Source organism: Callithrix jacchus, chromosome 11 (assembly GCF_049354715.1).
Source record: "Callithrix jacchus isolate 240 chromosome 11, calJac240_pri, whole genome shotgun sequence".
Taxonomy (NCBI): Eukaryota; Metazoa; Chordata; class Mammalia; order Primates; family Cebidae; genus Callithrix; species Callithrix jacchus.
The window spans coordinates 22652126-22676173 of record NC_133512.1 but is presented as its reverse complement, the minus strand read 5'-3'; the positions used below and the strand labels follow the sequence as shown (position 1 = coordinate 22676173).

At 46.7% G+C, this 24048-nt stretch overlaps 1 protein-coding gene across 2 annotated transcripts in view; it reads right to left on the bottom strand.

Annotated features, from left to right (window-relative positions):
- Window positions 1–1032: 1032 nt before the first annotated feature.
- The window catches only part of EGFR (epidermal growth factor receptor), a 198673-nt gene continuing 175657 nt past the window's right edge, over window positions 1033–24048 (bottom strand). For both annotated transcript variants that reach the window (XM_035253446.3, XM_035253447.3), the window contains exons 21-28: window positions 19560–19715; window positions 18618–18693; window positions 12933–13079; window positions 11448–11545; window positions 10506–10673; window positions 9774–9821; window positions 9033–9141; window positions 1033–7684 (exon numbers count right to left, since the gene is read on the bottom strand). In XM_035253446.3, the coding sequence (XP_035109337.1) occupies window positions 7323–7684; window positions 9033–9141; window positions 9774–9821; window positions 10506–10673; window positions 11448–11545; window positions 12933–13079; window positions 18618–18693; window positions 19560–19715 (1164 nt within the window). In that variant the 3' untranslated portion in view covers window positions 1033–7322. The remainder of the gene's footprint in view (window positions 7685–9032; window positions 9142–9773; window positions 9822–10505; window positions 10674–11447; window positions 11546–12932; window positions 13080–18617; window positions 18694–19559; window positions 19716–24048) is intronic.

Genomic DNA, 24048 nt, shown 5'->3' with positions numbered 1-24048 from the left:
AGAACCTGGGTTTTAACAATGTGACACGTAAAGATGTTCACATGGCCTGTAAGATTATAATGCCAGGTTTTCACTGTGCCTTTTACATGTTTAGCTGTGTTTATAAACACAGATCCTTGCCATTGTACTGCAGTTTCCCGCAGTATTCAGTACAGTCCCAGGCTGCACAGATCATTAGCCCAGGAACAACAGACTCCGCCGTTATCACTTGGGCGTGTGCTGGGCTGTGCCATCTAGGTGTGTGAAGTGCACTGTCACACTCACACAGTGATGACGTCTCCTAATGATTCGTTTCTCAGAAGGTGCTCCTGTCGTGAAGGAAGCCTGACTGCAGTCTCAGCTGGGTCTCCCTGGAACCCTTCCCTGCCGCCCCCGTGGCTGTTCCTGAAGTGCGGGTAGTGGCTTCATGACATTCAACACAGCAGTGAGCACTCCTGCCATGAAAGTTCTGAGTGGAGGTGGGACCAACCACATGTAAAGGAGGTTGGCCGTGAGTGGGGCAGCTGAGTGGGAGGCCCCTTGCCCACGCTGGGGCCCACCTAATTCCTCTGATTTTAGCAGCACCAGGGCAAACTTCTATTTATTTTGGTGCTCTGAAAAAACAAAACCTGGGCTTGTCATAGAAAAATCCTCTTCCGTCAGGGAATTCCCCCTTGGTTCTGTGAAAAAAAAAAAGAACTATGAAGGGATCTTTAGAATGAGGGGTCTCAGGGGCACTGGAAGGCCCTGGTCTGTTGAGGAGCTTGAAAGGGAATGCATCTGAGAGCCCGAGGGGCTGGCCCAGCCACAGGAGGAAGCCTCCTCACTGGCTTGCATTTTTTTTCCCATTAAAAAGTTCTCTGGCTGCCGGGGAGTGACGCTGATGGTGGGGGAGGCTGGTAGGGGCAGGGGGCTCTCTGCGCTTTCTGCTCAGCACTTTCTTGCTGTGAACCTAAAACTGCTCTAAAAATAATTTATTAATTTTTTAAAAGTTATCAGGAAAGAACATCTACAATTGGTTAGATACGATTAATAACTAGCACCCACACGGCATTGTTAACAAAGAATACGTTATTATTATTACAAGGTACTCATGAGTAAAGAACAACGAATAATATACATCTAATTTTTAATACTCAATGCACAATCAACATTTCTGATCAACAGTATAAACCATATAAAAGAGAATTCTGCTTTTCATTTGTACAAATACTGCTTTCACCATTGCAAAACTTTCAACGTTAAAACGTACCATAGGTTGAAACTCTAAAGCTTATGCTTGAACATTTATAAAACGAAGTTATTGCTGTCTGTGGTTAATTGGTTACACTGTTACCTCTAAAACCAGTTATCAAATCCATAGGATCTCTTAATTTCCAAGAGATTGTATCGTACAGCAAGATTATTTTTGTGGCCAAATCAGGTCATAGGCTTCCTTTTTTTTTTTTTTTTTTAATGGTGTCTTGCTGTCGCCCAGGCTGGAGTGCAGTTGTGCAATCTCAGCTCACTGCAACCTCTGCCTCCCGGGTTCAAGCGATTCTCCTGCCTCAGCCTCCTGAGTAGCTGGGACTACAGGCATGTGCTACCACGCCCAGCTAATTTTTGTATTTTTAGTAGAGACGGGGTTTCACCGTGTCGGTCAGGCTGGTCTCAAACTCCTGACCTTGTGATTTCCCCTCCTTGGCCTCCCAAAGTGCTGGGATTACAAGCGTGAGCCACCGTGCCCAGCCTAGCCTTCCTTCTTTTAAAGATAAGTAAATCCATCCAGAAATGTAGTCACGGGTTTAAGTGTTCCCCGTAGTTTTATCTGCTAGGTGATAGCGTGGAGCTTCTTGGTACTTTTGCTGGGAATTCAGACGGGACAGACTTGCAGCCTCAGAGGACATGCTGCGGTAGTGTAGACAAGGAAGGAAAGAAACACAGCCTGCTACAATTTTTATCCCAGGTATAATTTGTGAAGAATGTGTAGCAAATGTTTCTTAAAGCATGAATCCTCTACTTGAATTCTTGTTTTTATGAAAGCCATCTAACCACTTACTGGATCCTTTTGAAATCTGCCTTCTGTAATGTAACTGATAGGTCAATGTTTTCTTTCACTCTGGGAAATAAAGGCTACTTGGTTGCTTTAGAAAGGGCAACAATGTCAGCTGCATAAGCAGCAAGAATATTATATACTAGTTCACCCTTAATAGAGCAAGCCTAGGAAATGGAAAAGAGGCATCTGTTTTATATTTCCTTTCCTTTTCAATTATTGTTTAGACACTCTCCCTTCTAGGGCTTAGAGAACTTTCATGGAAAGTCTGTTCAGGTTCTTGACTCTCAGTGACAGATGTGGAGGTCTTTGTGTCTTGTTCTCTAGGCCTGAGAATCACATACACTGGCAGAATTTGCCTCCAAGTCCAAGTTCTTGTGGCTAATTCCTACGCTGGTAGTTCTCAACCTCGGCTGCACACTGGAATGACTTCAGGAGCTTTAAAAACTACAAACGCTTGAGTGTCAGCCCCAGAGATGTTTATTGAATTGGTCTGAGGTGCTGCTGGGCTTCACGCTTTTTAAAAGCTCGCCGGGTGGTGTCACCGCTGCCAGGGCTGGATACCTTCCCTAGGGTGGCTGGGCCCAGGCTCGGTAAGACTGTTGGTGAGTTTCATCAATGTATCCAGTAACCAAAGTGTGTTGAACACTATTCGGCCTCTCCAGATATTTATATTGATAAAGGCGTATCAATTGCGAATATAAAAATAATTTGCATTGAAGTCACATTTGTAGGTAAACCAACAAAATGCTGTTATTGCTTTTCTTACATGTACAGGGTTACACTGGCAGATGATCAGAGTACGGCATGCAGCCGGATTTTTCTAGCAGTGACAAAAGACAGGAAGTCCTTCCATTAACATTGCCCCAACAGCCTCGACAGAACCTGCCCCAGACCAAGCTAAATGTGCTTTCCATCATCTTTTTAAACCTCCTAAATATAAAAATGATTCTTCTCTTCTTCACCGTGGCAACGACCTAGCTTAGCCCTGTAATGAGTTTGTGCCTTTCTGTAAGAGACAGAAAGGGCTTCCTTTTGCCTCAACTTAACCCTTTTCAACAAAGATTTCAGTTTCCAATTTTGATTCTATTGCAAGTTACTCTATAAAGTAAACTGTGCTTCCTTTAGTAGAAAAACGAGTTTCTAAAAATATAGTGTACAAAGTTCAGTGCTACATAAAGAGAACAATATCTGCAAAAAAAAAATACAAAAATAGATTTACATTTAAAAATCCTGTCTGTGTCTTGAAAAGTACAAAGCTGTATCCTTGATATGGCAGGTGTGGCTGGTAAGAGGCAAGGATTTCTGTTTTGTAAGGTTTTACAGCCCCCAGGCAAGGAAATGTGAACAGATAATATGTTGCGATAAAAGTGTGTGCTTAGCACAAGAAAGAAATGCAGAGTAGATGTTGAGGGCAATTTCAACACCTGCTGCCTACATGGAATAGTAGCTCGTTCACAAAGGAGGGAAGAGACTGGTTTCTGTAACTTAATTAGAGAATGCAGAGGGTCCCAGCGTTTTTCAAGGCTCAGGTGGGGGTATTTGCCCCTTTCCAGCTGATCTGCTGGTGAAAATGAATTGGAGCGTTTTGGAACGGCCGCTAGCAGCCAAGTCTCAGGCTTATCAGTGACTGCAAATTGTTCTCTCCATTGCACATGGGAACCTCTACCTTACCCAGCCTTTTATTCTACTTTGACTGGAGGCCCTGGTACAGACCCACAGTCTTGAACTGAAGACTTTAGAGATAAGGGCTTCAACCCTGGTTACCCATTAGAATCATGAGAGCGCCCCTGAGATTTGGGTTAAATTGGTCTGCAGAGACTCCAGGCCCCCTCTTCTGAAGCTCTGCAGGTGATTCTCTTGTGCTTGAGGGGAGGTGCCGAGTCCCCATCACCCACCAGCCTGAAGCTACACAGGTGTAATCAGAGGCCTAGTGAGAGTGGTACTGGCTGGAAGGACCTCCAGCGAGCGGCAAGCAGACCCCCACCAGGCCCTTCCCTTAGGCCAGTGGTTCTGGAAACTTTGATGAAGGTTGCAATAATCAGGGGGTGCTCTGACAAGGCCCTAGGGCCGGGCTGCACCTGAGAAAATCAAGCCACAATACTTTTGGTTGGGACCCGGAGATTGCCAACGGCAGCCACGCTGGAGAACCAGTGCCTTTTGCTCTAAGCAATCCACAGTCCCCTTATGTCTGCTGTTGTGAGGCGGTGGGGGGGCGGGGGTGGTAAATCACAAAATCAAGAACTTTCAGTAAACACCTAAGCTTGGTTTTCGTCAGCTGGAGTATAGTAGGATGCGTCCACAGTGCTCCTCCTTACAACCTAGACTCACAGAGAATAGAGTTTAGAAGACTCATCCCTTCTTTGATCCCTCATGAGGTGACCGGCAGGGTGTAATTACAGTAGCTCCTTGGAGATGATGCAAGAAGACACACAAAGTGAATGGGAGCTCCCAGCTCCTTACCTTCCCGTGGCCTCTGTTTCCAAAGGTCACATCTGAAGGTGAAGTCCTTGCAAAGGTCTTCCAGGAACTGACTGAGGAAGAAACAGCTGACAGGTTCTCTGTAGTGTGTTAAGGCCAGGCTAGCAATCCGGAAGACCTTTAGGGATGGAGTCCAAGCTTTGAGAACTGACCTATCAGGGCTGTTAGGTGAAAATCATGGGACTTTGGGCAGCTCCTTTCCTGACCTGCGCACCATGGTGGCCAGATCCTTGGAGAGGCTCGTGGCTTTGCAGCTTCTGCCAAGCAGACCACTGTGCCTCCCTGGACAGATGAAGTGAGAACTATTTTGGGAAGTACAATCTTAAAATTAATAGAATTTAGCAACTAAACTTTACACTGGAAAATTAAAATATGAATGAGAAGAAAGCTAGAATAGCGTTTGTTCTTTTATTATGTTAGTGTTTCAAACTACAAAAATACTAGGATTTACTGCAACAATGTGACTCACAACTGACGTGCCTCACTGATCTTCCGCTTCTTGACACACAAGTGATAGCAGAATGTGGGTCCTTCTGTTTCTCAGTTCTGGCTGAAATATTTCTGTATGTCCTGAGGTGAATGGATAATGAAAGTGGTTTACTGACAATGATATAAAATCTCAGAGTCTTAGAAATGTGGCTTAGTCTCCTCACTAAGCACGTGCAGAGATGAGAGCTCAAAATCCCCCAGCAGGATACAACATTCAAGGAACTTGTGGGATGCTCCAAGGTCATCCCGTAGCTTAGAGGGAGAGGGTTGTTGGGACAACTGACCTCAGCCTTACATGGACTCCAGCAGTGGAGGCCTCTGACAGCTGTTTCCTTGGTCGAGGTCCCCCCCTGCTGCAACTGAACTTCCCACCTCTCCTGTGGCTGAGAACTGGTCATCCTCCTGTGAGGCCTTCCTGATGAACCTTCCAGGTCTCTTCAGGTAGGACCCAATGTCCCTGCTCTGTGCTCGCAGTGTCTGGCTGACGGGCCCTGTCTGGCATTTGTCATGTTGTTTTAAGGTTAGTATCTATGAGTCCATTTCCTTTGCTAAATTGTGAATTTCTCAGAATCGGGGACTATGTTTTATTTATGTTTGTATCTTTCATACCCATACCAGGCTGGTATAGGCACTTAGGGGTATTTGAGAGCATAATGGAGTGGAAATGAATGTAATTTTATTTTCATCGAGACAAAAATCAAATATTCTCTTAACAAAAGTATAGGAGCCCTGACTGATCTGGGAGTCAAAAAATACTTTAAAAGCAAAAGGAACATTTTGTACGTGTGTGTGACTGAACATAACTGTAGGCTGAAAATATTTTCAGAACCATTTCTTCCTTGATAAATTGGATCTGGTGGATATTGCCTAGAAGAGTTTAAAAGGCTCCTTTCAAAGCACTTCCATTAGCCAGTCAGGTTACAAGGCACACACAGATTAGGAAAGCTGGGATCCTAACTAGCCGAATCTTCCAATTGTAGAGAAATTATTTTAGAAAGGAACTTTCTTCTTGTAAAACATCTACAAATGTTGTGAAAGCATTATCAGTTTCAAACCCTGGTTTCCTATTTACCCCCTGAATTCTACACTACTCCTAATGCTACTCATTGCACCTGTAAAACACCCTGTTGCGGCCAGAGCTGTAAGTGCTTGAATAGCTGCCTCAGGGCCGAGACACTTTTTGTTTGACAAAGGGCAAGGATGGGGTCTGGGGAGCAGAAGGAACATCTTTGAGTAAAAAGCTTTTAAAGTGAAGTAAAAGGAGAAAATGATCTTCCATGAGTAACCTAAACTCATTGTGGGGGTTGGGGGCGATGGCTACAGGAGATTTCAGAGCAGCTTCATTTTTGCAGTTTCCTGATCTATGCCCCAAAGGACCTGATGCATTTCATCTGAGCCTCAAATTAGGAGATGTATTTCTGTGAGAACAAAAGCGGCGCCATCCTTAGGTATTCTGCATTCTCAGATGTGGGCTACTGGTCTGAACCCTGATGAATCCAACGTGGGCTGGAATCCGAGTGATTATGGGATGTGTCATCCTCTCTTGCTGACTTTGTGACAGCAAGACAGGGGCAGCATACTGAGTTTCAAAATGACGGAATGGAAGACAGACGAGTCAGTGTAACACTCACGACCGGAAAACACTGGTCAACCAGCGGGGAGTGAGTACCGTGGAGACATATTTATAAAAGTAAGTCTAATGAAGAATTCTATCCCCTCTGTTTCTTCTTTGCCCAGGAAGGGACAGAGTGGCTTATCCTATTGTACCTGCCATGACTCGATACAGTACCGATGTGGCCTGCTGGGGCCATGAAGGGATTCTTGGACCTTTAGTGTTGTGGGGCGGAAGCCGTGAGCGGAACCGCTGGAATCAAATCGCTGCTGGAGACTTGAGGCCTGTGTGGCTTGCTCACAGTTGGGCCTGGATGAACTCAGGGCAGCAAGTGCTACCAGCAAGCTTCTTCCCTGTTGGAAGAGCTTACTGCAGTAAATATCAATAGTGACAATTAAAAACCCCAAGATCCCAATCAAGAAAAATCCTGACACATACTTATTTTTTTTTTCAAATATACCTCCTTGAAAGATAAACTTCTGCTCAGAACTTCCTGCTGGATGCCTTTCTGTAAAAGCTTCACAGTTCGAAAACAAAGGAATGTATCTGCCACTTGCCAAGTGTGCCCCAAGTGGAGGCACTTCCTGACTGATCAGTGTCAACGCTGGGGAAGCCAGTCTGCGGGTCTGACAGCTAACGCGGGCATAGCGGTTGGGATGGAGGACCTGCTGTGCTTGGTCCTGGTGCTGAAAGAGTCTGGATTTTTAAGGTTGGTGCTATTCTCTGTGGTCATGCTCCAATAAATTCACTGCTTTGTGGTGCGACCCTTAGGTATTCTGCATTTTCAGCTGTGGGGCCCTTAAATATACCGTTGGGCTTGGCTTCCTTGGGAAGGAAGTCCTGCTGGTAGTCAGGGTTATCCAGGCTGATTTGGTGGATGGCTTTCTGGATCCAGTGGTCAGGGCTGTCCACTGCGCTGCTGACCCAGGTGGGCTGCACAGTGTTGAGATACTCGGGGTTGCCCACTGCGGTGCTGTGGGGGTCCTGGTAGTGTGGGTCTCTGCTGGGCGCGAGGTTCAGGGGCTGATTGTGGTAGACAGGATTCTGCACAGAGCCAGCAGGCCTTTTGGGAACAGACTGGTTTATGTATTCTGAAAGTGAAAAGAAATCAGAGGTGAAGTAATCAGCAAAGCACCATCCCATGCAGGAGCCCCAGGTTCCCAACCCTGTGAATGTCTTCAACAAGGTGATTTACTACAGGGAGCAGGAGCCTTGGGAGGACCCTCCTGCTGCTGCTAGAAAGGAAAGTGGGTTCTTTCCTGTACTTCTCAAGGTAATGGACATCTGTCTTTTGTAAATTTAAGGTTATCAGAGAATAGCCTGCTTGAGGAGTGTGTGTATGTATATGTCTGTACATGTATGTGTGGTGTGTATGCGTGTGGTGTGTGTGTATGGTATGTGTGTCTGATGTGTGGTATGTGTATGTGCAGTGTGTGTATGTGTGCCTGTGTATGTGCGTGGTGTGTGTGTACGTGTGTGGTGTATGTGTATGTGTATGTGTATGTATATGTATAGTGTATGTGTTGGTGTGTATGTATGTGGCGTAGTTGTATATGTGTATGTATGTATGTGTGTGGTGTGTGTGTACATGTGTGTATGTGTGGTATACGGTGTGTGTGTGCATATATGTGGTGTGTATATGTGTATGTGTGTGGTGTGTGTGTATGTGGTATGTGTCTGGTGTACGCGTGTGGTATATGTGTGGGTTTGTGTGGGGTGTGTGTGGTGTACATGTGGTGTGTATGTGTGTGTGATATGTATGTACATGTGTGTGTGGTGTGTATGTGTGTGGTGTGTGTGTACATGTGTATGTGTGGTGTGGGTACATATGTGTATGTGGTGTGTGTGGTGCAATGTGCATATGTATGTGTGGTGTGTGTACATGTATGTGTGGTGTGTGTGTATGTGGGTGTAGGGTGTGTGTATGTGTGTGTATATGTGAATGTGTCTGTATGGGGTGTGTGTATGTGTATATGTGTGTGTATGTGTGTTAGCAGGTTGTATCTAAAGCTTAATATTTATTAATATTAACAAATATTTAATTAGTTAAATATATGCTTCACAGGTCAATAATGGAGCCGGCAGAGTGAATAAGGATCAAATCTGTCGCACACACACATACACAAAGGTACACACAACATGCACACACTCACACACACACGTATGTCTGTGGTTTGCTTCATAATCTAGAAAATTTGCCGATTCATTCTTAGAACAGACCTACAACAAACAACCCAGACTTGACCAAGACCTCGTGCGGCTCGGCCATGCGTCTCTCTGCTCCTTACACCCTTCACTGTGTCTGCAAATTGGCCCTGTTTCTCCCTCTGGAGATGTTGGAGGAAGCACCTGGCTTCGGCACTGGGTGGTGGAGACTGGCTGCTGCCGAGTGGGTTGAGGAGGCTGAGGAGCAGGACTGTTTCCACACAAGCCACTCACCAGGCACTGGGAGGAAGGAGTCATCTATGCTGTCCTCAGTCAAGGCTCTTGTGGGGTCTGAGCTGTATCGCTGTAAGAAGCTGTCTTCCTTGATGGGACAGGTCTGCAGCTGCAGGAGGAAACGAGGGAAGGTTACTCCAGTCAGGGCGGCTCCAGCTGCAGTGTGTGCAAAAGTCAGCTGAGATCTCCTTGAGATGCAGGTTTTGATCAGTAGGTGGGGCAGGCCTGAGAGTCTGCACCCTAGGGGGTGCCCGTGCCTCTGGGCCGCAGGCTGGGCTGTGGGGGCGGGGCCCAGGGCTGTGCTGGGTGCTGTCCAGCAGAACTTTCCACAGTGAGGGTGGTGTGCTTCAATACGGTCACCACTAGCCACCTGTGGCTACTGGACACTTCACATGTGTGAGAAACTGAATTTTATATTTTATTTAACGTAGTCACATTTCAGCTGAAGTAGCATCTGCATCACCTGGAAGGTGGCTCAAACACAGACTATGGGCACAACCCTTAGAGGTCCTGATTTGGTCAATCTGGGGCAGTGGCCTGAAAAATGGCATTTCTAACAAGCTGCCAGGCGATGCTACTGCTGGTCCGGGAGCCACGCTTTGAATCGCACTGTGAGGCACGGCAGCTGTGCAAGGAAGAAAACTCAAGATGATCTGGGTTAAGACTATTTTGGTTAAGGCATTTTGTATAATAGAGCTGTAGTGCGGAGCTGTAAATTCTGGCTTGGGTGTTCATACATACCCCGTTTCTATCAATGCAAGCCACGGTGGAATTGTTGCTGTTTGCACTCTGAAAAACACAAAATAAAAAGAGAAGCTGCCCCTGGAATGCTTGTCCCATATCTCATCCACTTTTCCTGAATGCAGGAGGTGCGCCTCATGGAGGGTATATCGCGAAGTTGTTTAATTTTGTCCTAATCATTAGTTTTAGAACAACTAGGTTTACTTTTTAATTCTGTTCCATAGTGGACCTAAAAGGCTTAGAATCAAGTTGTTGCAATGCAACAATATAATTAATACATTTAATTCATTTTCATTTTGATTTTACCATTTGGTTAAAATTGACCTCATCTCCATGCAAGTTTCACTAGATGGTTGTTATTTTCCCTAAAATTCAATTTGTTCAGGCTGGGCACAGTGGCTCATGCCTGTAATCCCAGCACTTTGGGAGGCCGAGGCAGGTGGATCAAGAGGTCAAGAGATTGAGACCATACTGGAGAACATGGTAAAACACGTCTCTACTAAAAATACAAAAGTTAGCTGGGCGTGGTGGTGTGCATCTGTAGCCCCAGCTACTCAGGAGGCTGAGGCCGGAGAATCGCTTAAACTCGGGAGGCCGAGGTTGCAGTGAGCCGAGATTGCGCCACTGCACTCCAGCCTGGCAACAGAGAGAGACTCTGTCTCAAACGAAAAAAAAAAAGTCAATTTGTTCAAATGAGTAGACAAAGCAAGAGTGGGAGGGCGGGTTTCATACCAGAGAGCTGAGGAGGGGAGTCCGCGACGTGGAGGGGCTGCTGAAGAAACCCTGCTGTGGGATGAGGTACTCGTCCGCATCCACCACGTCGTCCATGTCTTCTTCATCCATCAGGGCGCGGTAGAAGTTGGAGTCTGTAGGGCTTGGCAAATGCATTCGTTCATCCCCCTGGTGCAGAGATTTTGAGGCTATTAGAATGGCCCATAGAGATGCTATTCCACTTCTCGGCTATAGGAGCAGGGGTCTATTGCCAGCCGGTGGCTGTGTGTTTGCCAATTTTGTTATAATGAAATCCCCCTTGGTTCTCTGAATTATAGCTCCCTCCCGTCATGGGATGTAAGTGTCTTAAAATAAAACATCAACCATCCTTTGATGCTTGTAAGACTCCTCATGAGATACGAATAGCTTCTGAGGAAACAGAAAGGGAAGCAGTGACAGCATTCGAGTGTGTACCTTGCAGTGAGGTGCTAGGCAGTACATTTTCCAATGTTTTTTATTGAATCTTTGAGACAATCCTGGGAGCTTGGTTTTGGTGTTCCCGTGTTATGGAAGGAGATAGATGGATTGGCTGCCTGGGTGATGGGGTGAGTGGAGAGTCAGGGGTGTGAAGCCAGGTCCGCTTGGCACCAAAGCGCAATAGACCATGCTTGTCTATTTATTAGACCCAGCTGAGGCTCTGGCTAGCTGGATGGTGAGGATGAGCATGGGAGGTGGAGAGTTCAGATGGGGAGTGGGAGATGGACTTGGGTGGGCACCACCCACGGACCCTGTTTAGTTCACAATGCAGCCTGCACCTTAACAAAGGGTTGCTTTAATGCGCTGGAGGGTTTATTAACATGACTGGGGAAACAGGGAGGCCAGTTGGCACATGACAGAGCACAGTGACGTTGGATGCTCATTACAGGGACTATTCACAATGGAAGGAGAGACCAAGGTTTGTACCTGAATGACAAGGTAGCGTTGGGGGTCTCGGGCCATTTTGGAGAATTCAATGATCAACTCACGGAACTTTGGGCGACTGTCTGCGTCTATCATCCAGCCTGGAGAAGGAATGAGAACAAACAGTGCAATTAGAACACTGGAAGCAATGATAAATACGGCATTGCTTAAAGAAGGCATTGGTGATGCAACACTTCCATCAGATAAGTGATGAGAGGCCCAAGTCTTTGCGGTAGACTTCTCTGTCTTGGCCAACTAGTACTGGTTGCTATTTAGAGTGTGCTAGCATCGAAGATTTGAATTAGACTCACAATAAGGCCCTGGAGCCTTGCTCTGCCCAATCTTCCTGGGGTCAGCTTCCTGTGCTGTAGCCTGACGGGATGCAGCAGTGTGGGTCTGTGCAATTTGCTGACTGCGGGTGCCTCACTCACACCCACCCTCAGCATTCCTTCCAGCAGGAAACCAGATGCAATGTAGAAAAACAGGCTTTAAAGAATTTGGGGTTGGGATGGGCCTGTGCCCCAGTGCCTCTAGTACAGCACATACCCAGTGGGCACACATGCAAGTGAGAGGGCTGGTTGTGCCAGCAACTTCCACCGGAGGACACACTGTGAAGCGTGCTGCTGTATGTGACTACACAGCAATCTAAACCCAGATTAAACAAGCTGGAGGTACAGCTACTGCCTGGAAATCCTCATGCCTCTTGAGGGTTCACATTTATTTTCCATCCGCAGGATGTCAAGCTATTTTAGGCCAGACTGCTATGTGACCTTAGACAAATCACATGGCGTCTCTGGATCACAGCTTCCTCAGCCCAAACCAAGAAAGTTAAAAAAGATTAACTCTGTGGTCTAGAGTTCAGAAAGGCATTACTATTTACATTCCCTTGGCTCTGTCATATTCCTTATATAACTTTCTTTTGCAAATGCTTATCACACGTAACGCTACCTTCGGAGCCTACTGCACTTGTGAATCTGGTAGAATAATAGCATGGGTCAAATTACACACTCTTATCTGGATGAAAATGTTTAAATGCCGCACTGCAGAGGACTTCACATAAATCTACTGGTTTGAAAGGTTTAAGTCAAAACAGAAATGTTGATTCTATTAGTCTCATGTTGTTACTCACTGTCGAGCATTTAAAAACAGTCTCTCTGGTAACAGGCTTCAAAATGCAGGGCAACTCAGTATTTCATTGAGTAACTCAGAGAACAGAATATTTTGGTGTAATGGCTTGCAGAAGGCTTTAGTTTTATTTATTTGCTTGCAAATATGGGCAGATGTCAGGTCACACTGCCCAGTGAGTCAGGAAGTGCCTTTTAGAAGAATGCTTGAAGGGGTATTTACAGATGTTTCTTGACTTGTGTGTCTGCCTTAAGTAATGTGATGACATTTCTCCAGGGATGCAAAGGCCTCAAGTGTTTGGCTAAGAGCAGTCACCAAGGCCCAGTGGGGCAGTGTGGACAGCCCCACCCACGGGTCACTCACATTTGACCATGATCATGTACACATCGATGGTGCATATGGGTGGCTGGGGGAGGCGTTCTCCTTTCTCCAGGATGGAGGAGATCTCGCTGGCAGGGATTCCATCATATGGCTTGGATCCAAAGGTCATCAACTCCCAAACGGTCACCCCTGAGAGGTTGAAGCCAGAAAAGAAGGCAGTGGAATCATAAATGAACAATCACAATGCCTTGCTTAAGTCATGAGTACTGGTTACTGTTTTTTGATGTTTAGAAACCTACATTTCTATAGTCTTGGGCAATTTGCTTCAGCGCTGGAAGCCTCAGTTTACCTCTCTATAAAGTGGGATAATAACAGTATCTGTTTCACAGGAGGGCTGTGAGGACCTAACAAGATAATACAACTGAAATGCTTAGCACAATGCCCAACAAATAGTAAGTGAGTGATAAATGGTAAACATTGGTAATAAAAATAAAGACAATGGTAACTCTACAAGCGTAAGTGTTATCATGCTCCAGATACAGGACCCTCAGGGAAGGTGACTGAGGATAACACTCAGTCACCCGCCCTGTATCTGCAGAAGGAGGAAGATGCAGATTCTAATAAAAGTTTTGAACTGCACATTTTCAGATCATAAGAAAAACTGGAAATGAAAAAGCTTATGTTCCTTTTGATAAAAGTAAAAATTTCAGGAAGAAACTGAATCCCTGAACAGACCGATAATGAGCTCTGAAATGGAATCAGTAATAGTCCTCCACCAACCAACCCAAAGCCCAAGACTAGATGGATTCACAGCCGAATTCTACAAGATGTACATAAAAGAGTGGTGCCATTCCTACTGAAACTATTCCAAAAAAAATTGAGGAGGAGGGACTCCTCCCTAACTCATCCCATGAGGCCAACATTATCCTGATACCAAACTTGTCAGAGATACAACAACAAAAACAAACACTTCAGGTCAATGTCTCTGATGAACATAGATGTAAAATCCTCAGCAAAATACTGGCAAATTGAATCCAGTAGCACATCAAAAGCTTATCCACCAAGATTAAGTCAGCTTTATCCCCGGGATGCAAGGGTGTTTCAACATATGCAAATTAATAAACGTGATTCACCACATAAACAGAACTAAAGACAAAAGCCACATGATCACCTCAATAGATGCAGGAAAGGCTCTCAATAAAATTCCACACCCTTTCATGTTAAAAACTCTCAATAAACTAGGTACTGAAGGAACACACCTCAACATAATAGCCATTTATGACAAACCCACAGCCAACATCATACTGAACGGGCAAAAGCTGAAAGCATTCCCCTAGAAAACTGACACAAGAATGCCCTCTCTCAGCACTCCTATTTAACATAGTATTGGAAGTCCTAGCCAGATAAATCAGGTAAGAGAAAGGAATAATAGACATCCAAATAGAAAGAGGAAAACAAGCTATCCCTTTTTGCAGATGATATGATCCTATATCTAGAAAACCCCACAGTCTTGGCCCCAAAACCCCTTAAGCTGATAAACAACTTCAGCAAAGTTTCAGTTGTACAAAATCAAGGTACAGAAATCCTTAGCGTTCCAATACACCACAACAGTCAAGCTGAGAGCCAAATCAGGAACCCCATTCAATTCACAATTGCCACAAAAAGAATAAAGTACCTAGGAAGACAGTCAACCAGGGAGGTAAAAGATCTCTGCAGTGAGAACTACAAAACACTGCTCAAGGCACTCAGAGATGACACAAACAAATGAAAAAACAGTCGATGCTTATGGATAGAAATAATCAAGTTCGTTAAAATGGCTATACTGCCCAAAGTAATTTACGGATTCAATGCTATTCCTATAAAACTACCAATGAGGTTCTTCATAGGACCAGAAAATACAATTTAAAAATTTGTATCAAACCTAAAAAAAGCCTGAATTGCCAAAGCAATCCTAAGCAAAAAGAACAAAGCTGGAGGCATTATGCTACCCGACTTTAAACTACAGGGATACAGTAAGCAACGCAGCATGGTACTGGTACAAAAACAGACATACAGACTAATGAAACAGAATACAGAGCCCAGATATAAGACAGCACGCTTACAACCATGTGATCATTGACAAAGTTGACAAAAACCAGCAGTGGGGAAAGGATTCCCTACTCAATAAATGATGACTAGCTAGCCATGCAGAAGATTGAAATTGGATCGCTTTCTTACACCATACACGAAAATCAACTCAACATGGATTAAAGACTTAAATCTAAAACCCCAAACTATAAAAACCCTGGAAGACAACCTAGGCAATACCATTCTGGATATAGTAATGGGCTAAGATTTCATGATGAAGATACCACAAGCAATTGCAACAAAAGCAGAAATTGACAAATGGGATCCAACTAAACTGAAGATCTTCTGCACAGCAAAAGAAACTCTCATTGGAGTGAATGACAACCTACAGAATGGGAGAACATTTTTGCAGGCTATGCATTTGACAAGGGTCTAATAACCAGCATCTATAAGGAACTTAAGCAAATTTACAAGAAAAAAAGTTGAACAATCCCATTAAAAATGGGCAAAGGACATGAGCAGACAATTTTCAGAAGAAGACATACATGCAGCCAACAAGGAGGCACAAAAAAGCTCAACATCACTGATCAATAAAGAAATACAAATCAAAACTACAATGAGATACCATCTCACACCAGTCAGATGGCTACTACTGCAGAGTACAAAAAACCCAACAGATGCTGGTAAGGTTGTGGAGGAAAAGGAATGCTTTTTATACTGTTAGTGGGAATGTAAATTGGTTCAACTGTTGTGGAAAAGAGTGTGGCAATTCCTCAATGACCTAAAAACAGAACTGCCATCTGACCCAGCAATCTCATTACTCAAAGGAATATAAATCATTTTACCATAAAGACATACGCATGGGTATTTTCACTGCAGCACTATCTACAATAGCAAAGACACGGAATTAACCTAAATGCCCATCAGTGACAGACTGGATAAAGGAAATGTGGTACATACATACCATGGAACACTATGCAGCCACAAAAGAGAATGAGATCATGTCCTTTGCGAGAACATGAATGGATCTAGAGGCCATCATCCTTAGAAAACTAATGCAGGAGCAGAAAATCAAATACCGCGTGTTCTCACTTATAAGTGGGAGCTAAGTGATGAGAACACATGGACACATAGAGGTGAACAACACACACTGGGGCCTATGGGAAGGTGGAGGGTGAGAGGAGGGAGAAGTTCAGGAAAAAGAACTAAAGAGTACTATGCTTAACCCTGGGGTGGTGAAATCATCTGTCCAACAAACCCCTATGACACAGGTTTACCTATTTAACAAACCTGTACATGCACCCCTGCACCTAAAATAAAAGTTAAAAAAATGACAGGCATTAAAATCTCAAAAATGCAAAACCACAATAAAAGAATGAGCATAGAATAAGAACCCAATTTTTCCTGCAAAATCAAACTACCGTGAGGGTTAAAAGCCAGCGAGAGCAGTGATAATTTTAGAATCAGTGTTTTTTCAGACAACTCCAAGTTCTCATGGCCCTCCCATCTCGGGGTAACGGAGGCCATTCCCAAACAGAACTACCTGAATGGATATACGGAATGCAAGCTTGACAATGGAAGGAAAGCAGTGGTTTGGGGGCAAGAAAATAGATTCTTGTGTCGTCCCATGCCCCCAACACATATTCAATATGGACTTATAAAAGAAAGATGGTCTCATTTCCAGATCTCTGCAGTCAGTGTAACTACTATGTAACTAGGTTTTTAAACACCCATGATGAATTCTAGTGGGAAGACAGGTTATCAGGTTTTGGAACAAATGGCGAGAGGGAGGAGACCTGTGCAGCGGGTGTTGGTTGGACAGTGGACTGAAAGGTGTGAATTTTTTCTCTTTTTAGCGCTTTGGTGCAATGCACTAGGTCCCCAATTTATTAAATTGAATAATTTGCCTTGACTAGAGACTAGAGAAAACAGGATATGATTTTTTAGACTAAAAATTCAGGCTCATGTCTGGTAGCTGCAGTGGGCTGCCCAGGCCAGTGATGAGACTCCGCTGTGGCAGCTTCAGTGATACTGAAAACACACAAGGTTCTCGGTGGGATTCTCCTTCCTGAGAATGGGTGTGACCACATCAAGGCACCAACCCACTGGATTTGAGAGGGCTTCCATTTGTGCGTGGAGTGTGGGCCATGGGCTGGCACTCACAGGCTGTGCCTGGAGCGTGAGGTGAGGGGGACCACACGGACGGGAGAGATGCCAGGGCCAGACTCCCGGCATCCTATCAGACATGGCCGGGCACCCAGATTTTATCTGAACATACCTGGAGGACTAAAGAAAGATGTTGAGCAGAGAAGGAAAAGTCTGATAAAGTTAAAAAAGCAGATGTGGCCTCTGTCTGGAGCATAGAAGAGGGGGAGCAAGTTGGAAGAGGGGACACCAGCAGGAGACTGTGCCTGGGGAGGGAGGGGCCGGCTGCGTGGAGACAAGAGAAATGGCTGGGGCCGGACCCCAGGGTTCCCTCCTGGAGAGGAGATACATGCTGAACATGGCTGAAGATAACAATGCATCAGCAGACCTTTATTTCCTTATCTGTTCCATAATCGAGGTAGCTCAGCTCACAGGCACACACCAAACTTCTTATTCATGGACACAGATCTCGGCCTTTGTATCATAAGTCTTATATTTTAACAGAAGAGCTAAAGACTCAGGAAATTAAAAATTATGTGTGTATTTGGCAAATCAGAAAGTTAGTAATGCTACAGGAAAAAAGAAAAAAATACTAAATAAAAAAGGACGATCCCTTGAATAATTTTGCTTTTGTGGAACTAAATTACTCCTGGAAGTTCCCTTCAATAGTGTTCTCCTCAATAGACTTTTCTAGAGAGGTGAGGCGACTCCCCTCACTCCTGTCACTGTAGATGGCTCAGGGTAACTGACTTTCCTCAATAAAGGGGTAGGTTCATGGGTTTCAGCCTTTCAGTAAGCTGCCGGCTGAAATTCAGGGACCAAGTGTGGAACATGCCTGGCACAGTGGTCAGAGACCAATGTGTCAGCAACACTTTCTGAACAGGGGAGGTCCCTGCAGGCTCAGGACAGGGCAGGGACCCAGGGCCAGGTGAAAAGAGGGGTCCTGGTGCAGACAGGTGTACAGGCGTGCACTGGGATTCGGGAGAGGAACAGACCCCCCGGGTCCAGACCAGGTGTTCCTCCCATGGGAGAAAAGCAAGGGCCAGCTCCCTTCTGTCTTTCTCCCCTACACATGTGCTCAGTGTGCTTGTCGAGACAGTCTCTCTGTCCACACGATGCCACAATGGCCACGGGCGGTTCGTCGTAAGCCTCATTCTCTGCTGGAACCATTCCCACCAAGCTTCTTCCATCACCTCCCTCTAGTTCACTTCACATTAATGGCAACGGGTCAAGTTTGGTTGGGCGTTGCATGGAGAGGTGTTTCCTAAGCTCTCTCCCTCCCCTGCCCCCTTCCTGCCAGACCAGCTGCTGTCTCCAGTGGCTTTCAGATGGCAGCTGGACTCTTCCTCTGCCGTGCTTTCTCAGTGCAACAGATAGACAGCAACGATTACATTACCATAAGTCATTATCTTGAAAGAAAATACTTGCATGTCAGAGCATATAATGTAAATTAGCTAATAATAAAAGTCGGCTCGGCCTCAGTACAGATTCATTAGCACCGGGATGATGACTCACCGTAACTCCAGACATCACTCTGGTGGGTATAAATTCGGTGTAAAATTGATTCCAATGCCATCCACTTGATAGGCACCTTGGGATGGTGAGAGAGAAAGCAATAAGACAACGAACAGTTTCCCTCTGTTGGAAAAAGGTAATTCACTCTGGACCCAATTACAAGTGACACACACAGGGGACCCAGGTCACCCTGTGGCCCATCCCCCAGGCCTGGCGCCTCCTCCCCGCAAGAAGGAATTCAGTCTGACGGAGTTCAGGGCTGCTCCGGTAGGTTTCTCAGCACCCTCTGGGACCTGGGCTGCTCTGGTGAGCTGGGCGCCCTGGTTGGGCCCAGTGGGCTCGCTCACCCAGGCCCGTGTCTGTTTTCAGGGCCCAGCATCACAGGCTTGGTGGCTGCTAGGGGACGAACAGGCCAGAGTGAAACCTCAGAGGGGCATGGCTGTGGGAGGGCATTCGCAGGCCTGACAGGGGATGTGCATCCCTCAGTGCTGTGAAGGTTCCTGGGAGAAAGCCAGAGAAGGAAGAGGACTCCATCGCTGCCTGTCCCAGCCAGGAGCCACAGAGAGTGCTGGGAGCTTGGGCCATGTGGGGGCCTTTCCTGCTCCTGAGGTGTCCTCTACAGCAGTGGGCCCCCAAGGCAGCTGTGACCTTTTCCAGTTGTGCTTTTGAAGCAGGGAGAGGCTGAAACCTAACCTTTGCTAATGATCACCTGGGGATAATATCCTCACTCACTGTCCCAGCCAGCCCCATTCCCAAAGCAGCCCTGTCTCACAATCCCAGGAGACCCCGGCTGGCCCAGCTGCCAGCAGCAGCTGCTGTGAGCTCACCCAGAATGTTTGGAGAGCATCCTCCCCTGCGTGAGTTAGAAATACAGCTAGTGGGTAGGCAGCCTGGTCCCTGGTGTCAGGAAAATCCTGGCCGATCTACAAGCCAGCTCCTTACTTTGCCTCCTTCCGCATGATATTCTTTCTCTTCTGCACCCAGCAGTTTGGCCAGCCCAAAATCTGTGATCTTGACATGCTGCGGCGTCTTCACCAGCACGTTCCTGGCTGCCAGGTCGCGGTGCACCAAGCGCCGGTCCTCCAGGTAGTTCATGCCCTGAAACACAGGAGACCCTGCAGTGAGAGGCAGATCGTCATGGGGAGAAGCTCCACATCTGAGTTCAGGGTCATGTGCACGCCAGGCTCTGAGCTTCTCCATGTCAAGGACTCACGGCTGGTGAAGGCTAGTAACTACTGAGCGAAAGAATGGAAAGGCAGATGAAAGAAGGTGTAACCCGCTGCTGACCATTAACTTCTCTCCATCCAGTTCCTTGAGTTTTAAGCCCAGAGGTGCTCATAGAAGAAAACAGAGGAGAACAGGAGCTCTGCTGTGCAGCTGACACCTGGGCTTGAGCTTGCCCTGAATTTGCCGGGTTGACCTTCCTGCACATGGTTTATCTGCAAAGCGGGAGTTGGGGGGGCATGGCAGGGACCATGCCCTCCTCACCAAGCTGGGGCAAAGCAATGTCTATCAGGGTTTTTAAGCTACATTCTCATTGTGCTTTCTTGGACTCTCTGACATGGTTCTCTGCTTATGAAGATTTTTGCCCTGTTTTACTTTTCACTGGTTTATTATGATTGTTACTGAAACCACACGGATACTGAATATGCTTTTAGAAGATACCATTCCCCCCGCCTCCCTGGCTGCTTCCACAATCCCGCTGCAATTGGAATCTCTGTGCTGAGAGTAAGAAAGAAAGAACATGTGAGAAGGAGCCAGTGCAGTACCCAACAGAGTGAATTCCTAGAAATGCCACCCTGACCCTCGCTGACCCTGACCCATGGCCTCTGGTGTCCTTGGCACATGCACCTGGCCCCCTGCCGGCTGCTGGGGTCACTGCTAATCCCTGCTCCTCCTTGCTCGACGGATGCCTGCCTTGCTGAGCCCAGCTTCCCCAGGCTTTGGCATGAGCGTGGCAGCCTGCATCTCTCTGCAAGGGCGGCAGGTGGGAGAGGCTGGGAGGGGTCAAGTTCTGCAGACCTCTTACATTGTTTCTCCCACACTCTCTCCCCTTTCCAGCCAGAGGGTGGGCCATTTTCCCAGTTCCCTTTACGGCTGACACACACTTCTAGCACAGAGTGGGCACCACAGAAACACTCGCTGCGGTGCAGCAAACAGAAACAAACAGGCGTCCACAGCCTGCTCCGCGCCACCGCTCCGCTCCCGTACGGAGGTATCCCGCCATAGAGCGGCTGCCGGGAAAAGCTGTAGATCAGGATGGATTCTTAAATTTTCTGGCACATTGTTTGCTTTTTTTTGCGTGAATATTATGTGAAAATGATTCGTTGATTTGGCATGTCAGAGTAAAAAAATTTTTTCTTTCTCAGGCAAAATCAGTCATCATAAGAACGTAGGGTCTCACAAAGATGCTATGCAGAATGAGTCTGGGCACCATTTGTGAGGCCTTTGATGTTTTTCTCTCTTGGAAAAGAGACGCTTGCCTGCCACCCATGGCTCATGGTGGCACAGACTGCCCCCTCTCCCCGCACTGCTGAGAGAGCTCCTACGGGTTCCGATGCTGCTGGACGCTAGTGCTTCCCTCCCTACTTAAGAGGAGATGAGCAGGCTCTTCTTCGGAACAACGCTTCCAAATTAGGAAGTGTTATGTCAGCATGGTGGGTGGAAGGGAGAGGGATGGGCAGAAGCCGAGGAAGCGCTTCCCAACAGGGGACTGGCCCAGACTCTCTGCCACTCTGGCAGCCTGGGTCTCCTTCAGAGGCCTGGTCCCTGCCACCACGTCTGCCTCCTCTGGGTCCTGGGATGCTGACTTGCTGTCTGCCTGGTTCTCTGTCTCTTACAGAGCAAGACCTCTGCTTACTAAATATCATGAAGTCCTGCCCATTCAAAAGGGAGGGTTAGCTCAGACTCTTGCCAGGTTCCACCCAGTGCCTTCCTTCCGGGCTGTGTGGGCTCTCTGCCTGTCTCCTCTTCTCTCTTCTCTGTCCAGCGATTACTCACTCACCCTTGCTTTCTCCTTTCCTTCTACACGGTATCTTGTGTTTGTTCTTCACATTTGCTGAAGGCTTCCTCTGCGGTAGCTGTGAGCAGGAGTGGCACAGGCCTACAGTAAAGAGCCCTACGAAGGGGACCCGGAGCCTCTCCCTTTCTCCCTCCCTGTTTAAAATGTGTGGTTTCCACATAAGCCCACGGGAGGCCTTCAGGGTGCACTCCCAGCTTCGTTTCACCGCCATCACTAACTTCCATTCTGCCTCTTTAAATGCTTAGCGGAGATTCTGGTACGCTGGGCACATTTTAAAAATGGCCTGTTGAACAATGAACTGAATGAACGAATGGTGATTAGCAGCTGACAGTGCTGAGCACTGGCGATGTACCAGCCATTTCAAACACATCTGTGCAGATGCCTCTTCCATCCCAGTCCCCACACAAACACCTTATCAGACGACCCGGGGTCCACAGGCTGAAGCATGTGGCTGCACAGACCAAATCCCTTAAGCCCCAACACCACTACTGGGACAGTGGCCTTAATTCCCCTGCTGGGAAACATGTCTGCCAAGCCAGAGACTGCTTGGGGTTCTGTCTATCTATCTATATCAATATCTATATCATCTATCTCTATTCTATGTATCATCTATCTATGTATCTATATCTATCATCTATGTATCTATCATCTTTCTATCTCTATGTATCATCTATCTCTATCTATTCTATGTGTGTATTATCTATGTATCTGTATCTATCATCTATCTATTTCTATCATCTATCTAATCTCTATCATCTATCTAATCTATTATCTCTATCAGCTATCTATCTGCATTATCTATCTAATCTATCTCTATCATCTATCTATCTAATCTATCACCTATCTAATCTATCATCTGTCTATCTTTATCATCTATCTGTCTATCTATCTATCCATCTGTCTGTCTGTCTGTCTGTCTGTCTGTCTGTCTGTCTGTCTATAATATTAGAGAGAGTAGGAGGCAGCATGAGCACGCACCTTGGCCCGTGCCTCTGAGGAAGTCCACGCCTCTCTGGCAGTCTAACGAATCCACCTGAGCTCCAGCCCAGCCTGCCCCCAGCTCCTCCGGCCACAGCTTTAAGGACCTGAGCCACTTCCACACAGTGTCTGTTTCCTCAGAACACCGGTCTTCAACAAAGGCATGGGAAAGGGAGGAGAGAGCCTTGGGTAGTTCTGGAACTCAGGTAATCAGCTGGAGGGTCTTAGATTGGAGATAACGTTGGGACGAGAGATGAGCCCATGTGAACTGAGTTGAGACTTGACGCATGCGTCTGTCCCATTGCCCGGACCTTTAAAAGGCCAACTCTGTGCCTTTCAAGTGGAGTTATGCTTTAACCAGTCCTCAAGGATAAGAGCTGCGACACGGCCTGTGAGCTCCCAGGGTCCAAGCAGAGATGCCGCAGGAAGCAAAATCAGCAAAGCCTCAGTGGGGCCTCTCGGGAAACTCAGTTCCTGCTTCTTCTCTGAGACCTTCACTTTAATTGAATTTAACATATTTGTTTTTTGTTAATTACTACAGGAAAGCTGGGATGAATTTTGAAATACAGCACTAAGGGTAAAAGGGGATTTGAAAAGCCAGAAGGGAACTTCCACTTACAAAAAAAGGCTTTTTCTGGCAGGTACCCACAGAGTGAGGGGCAGGGGCTGTGCGTGACCTTGAAGGGCTGGGTGTTAAAGTCTTGGGAGGAGTTCAGAGTGAGAGGCTGTGTTCTATTTTGTAAACCTTCTGTGGGAGACCTTGTGGGGCAGTGACCTAGTGAGGAAGAAGTGGTGCCGAGGAGGGTGGGAGGCCACATGGTTCGGGTGGAATGAAGGTGGTAGCGTGGCTTTCCCATCGCCCTGTTTTGTTGCTCAGAAGTATTTACTTAAAGCAAGATCAGAAAGATGCTAAGGTCCATCATCTTCAAATTAATCCACCTCTTCCAGAACAATGCTGAGACCTAGATTACCAACATGCTTCCCCTGGGGGCTGGGGTTCATCCCTCACCCAACTTGGGGCTGGTCCTGACAGGCAAGGCCAGACACTCCCAGCCACAGCTGGGGAGAAGGTGAGAGGCTCTGCACGACTTTCTCAGGCCTCAGCCCCCAGGATCCCTTTGTATAAATGATGGTGGTCTCCTCTTAACCCTTCAGCCCTTGGGGTACAGGTGGGGAGGACAGCCCCACCCCAGGGACCCACCCACAGCTGGTGAAGGTAAGGGATGGGGTCCAGGGGGCTCTGAAGCTACAGATCTGATGAAGTTTTTAAGCAGAGTGGTCACCAGGAGAAGCTGCCACTCCTGTCTCTGGACTTCAGCTCTCAGAGTATCTGAGGTTTTGAGCTCCCCCAAAATGGAAGAGTTTGTTGCTCAGGCCACCTTGCTCCCTTCCCAGTTAGGTATAGAGTAAGCGCTGGACCTTGGAAGAGGC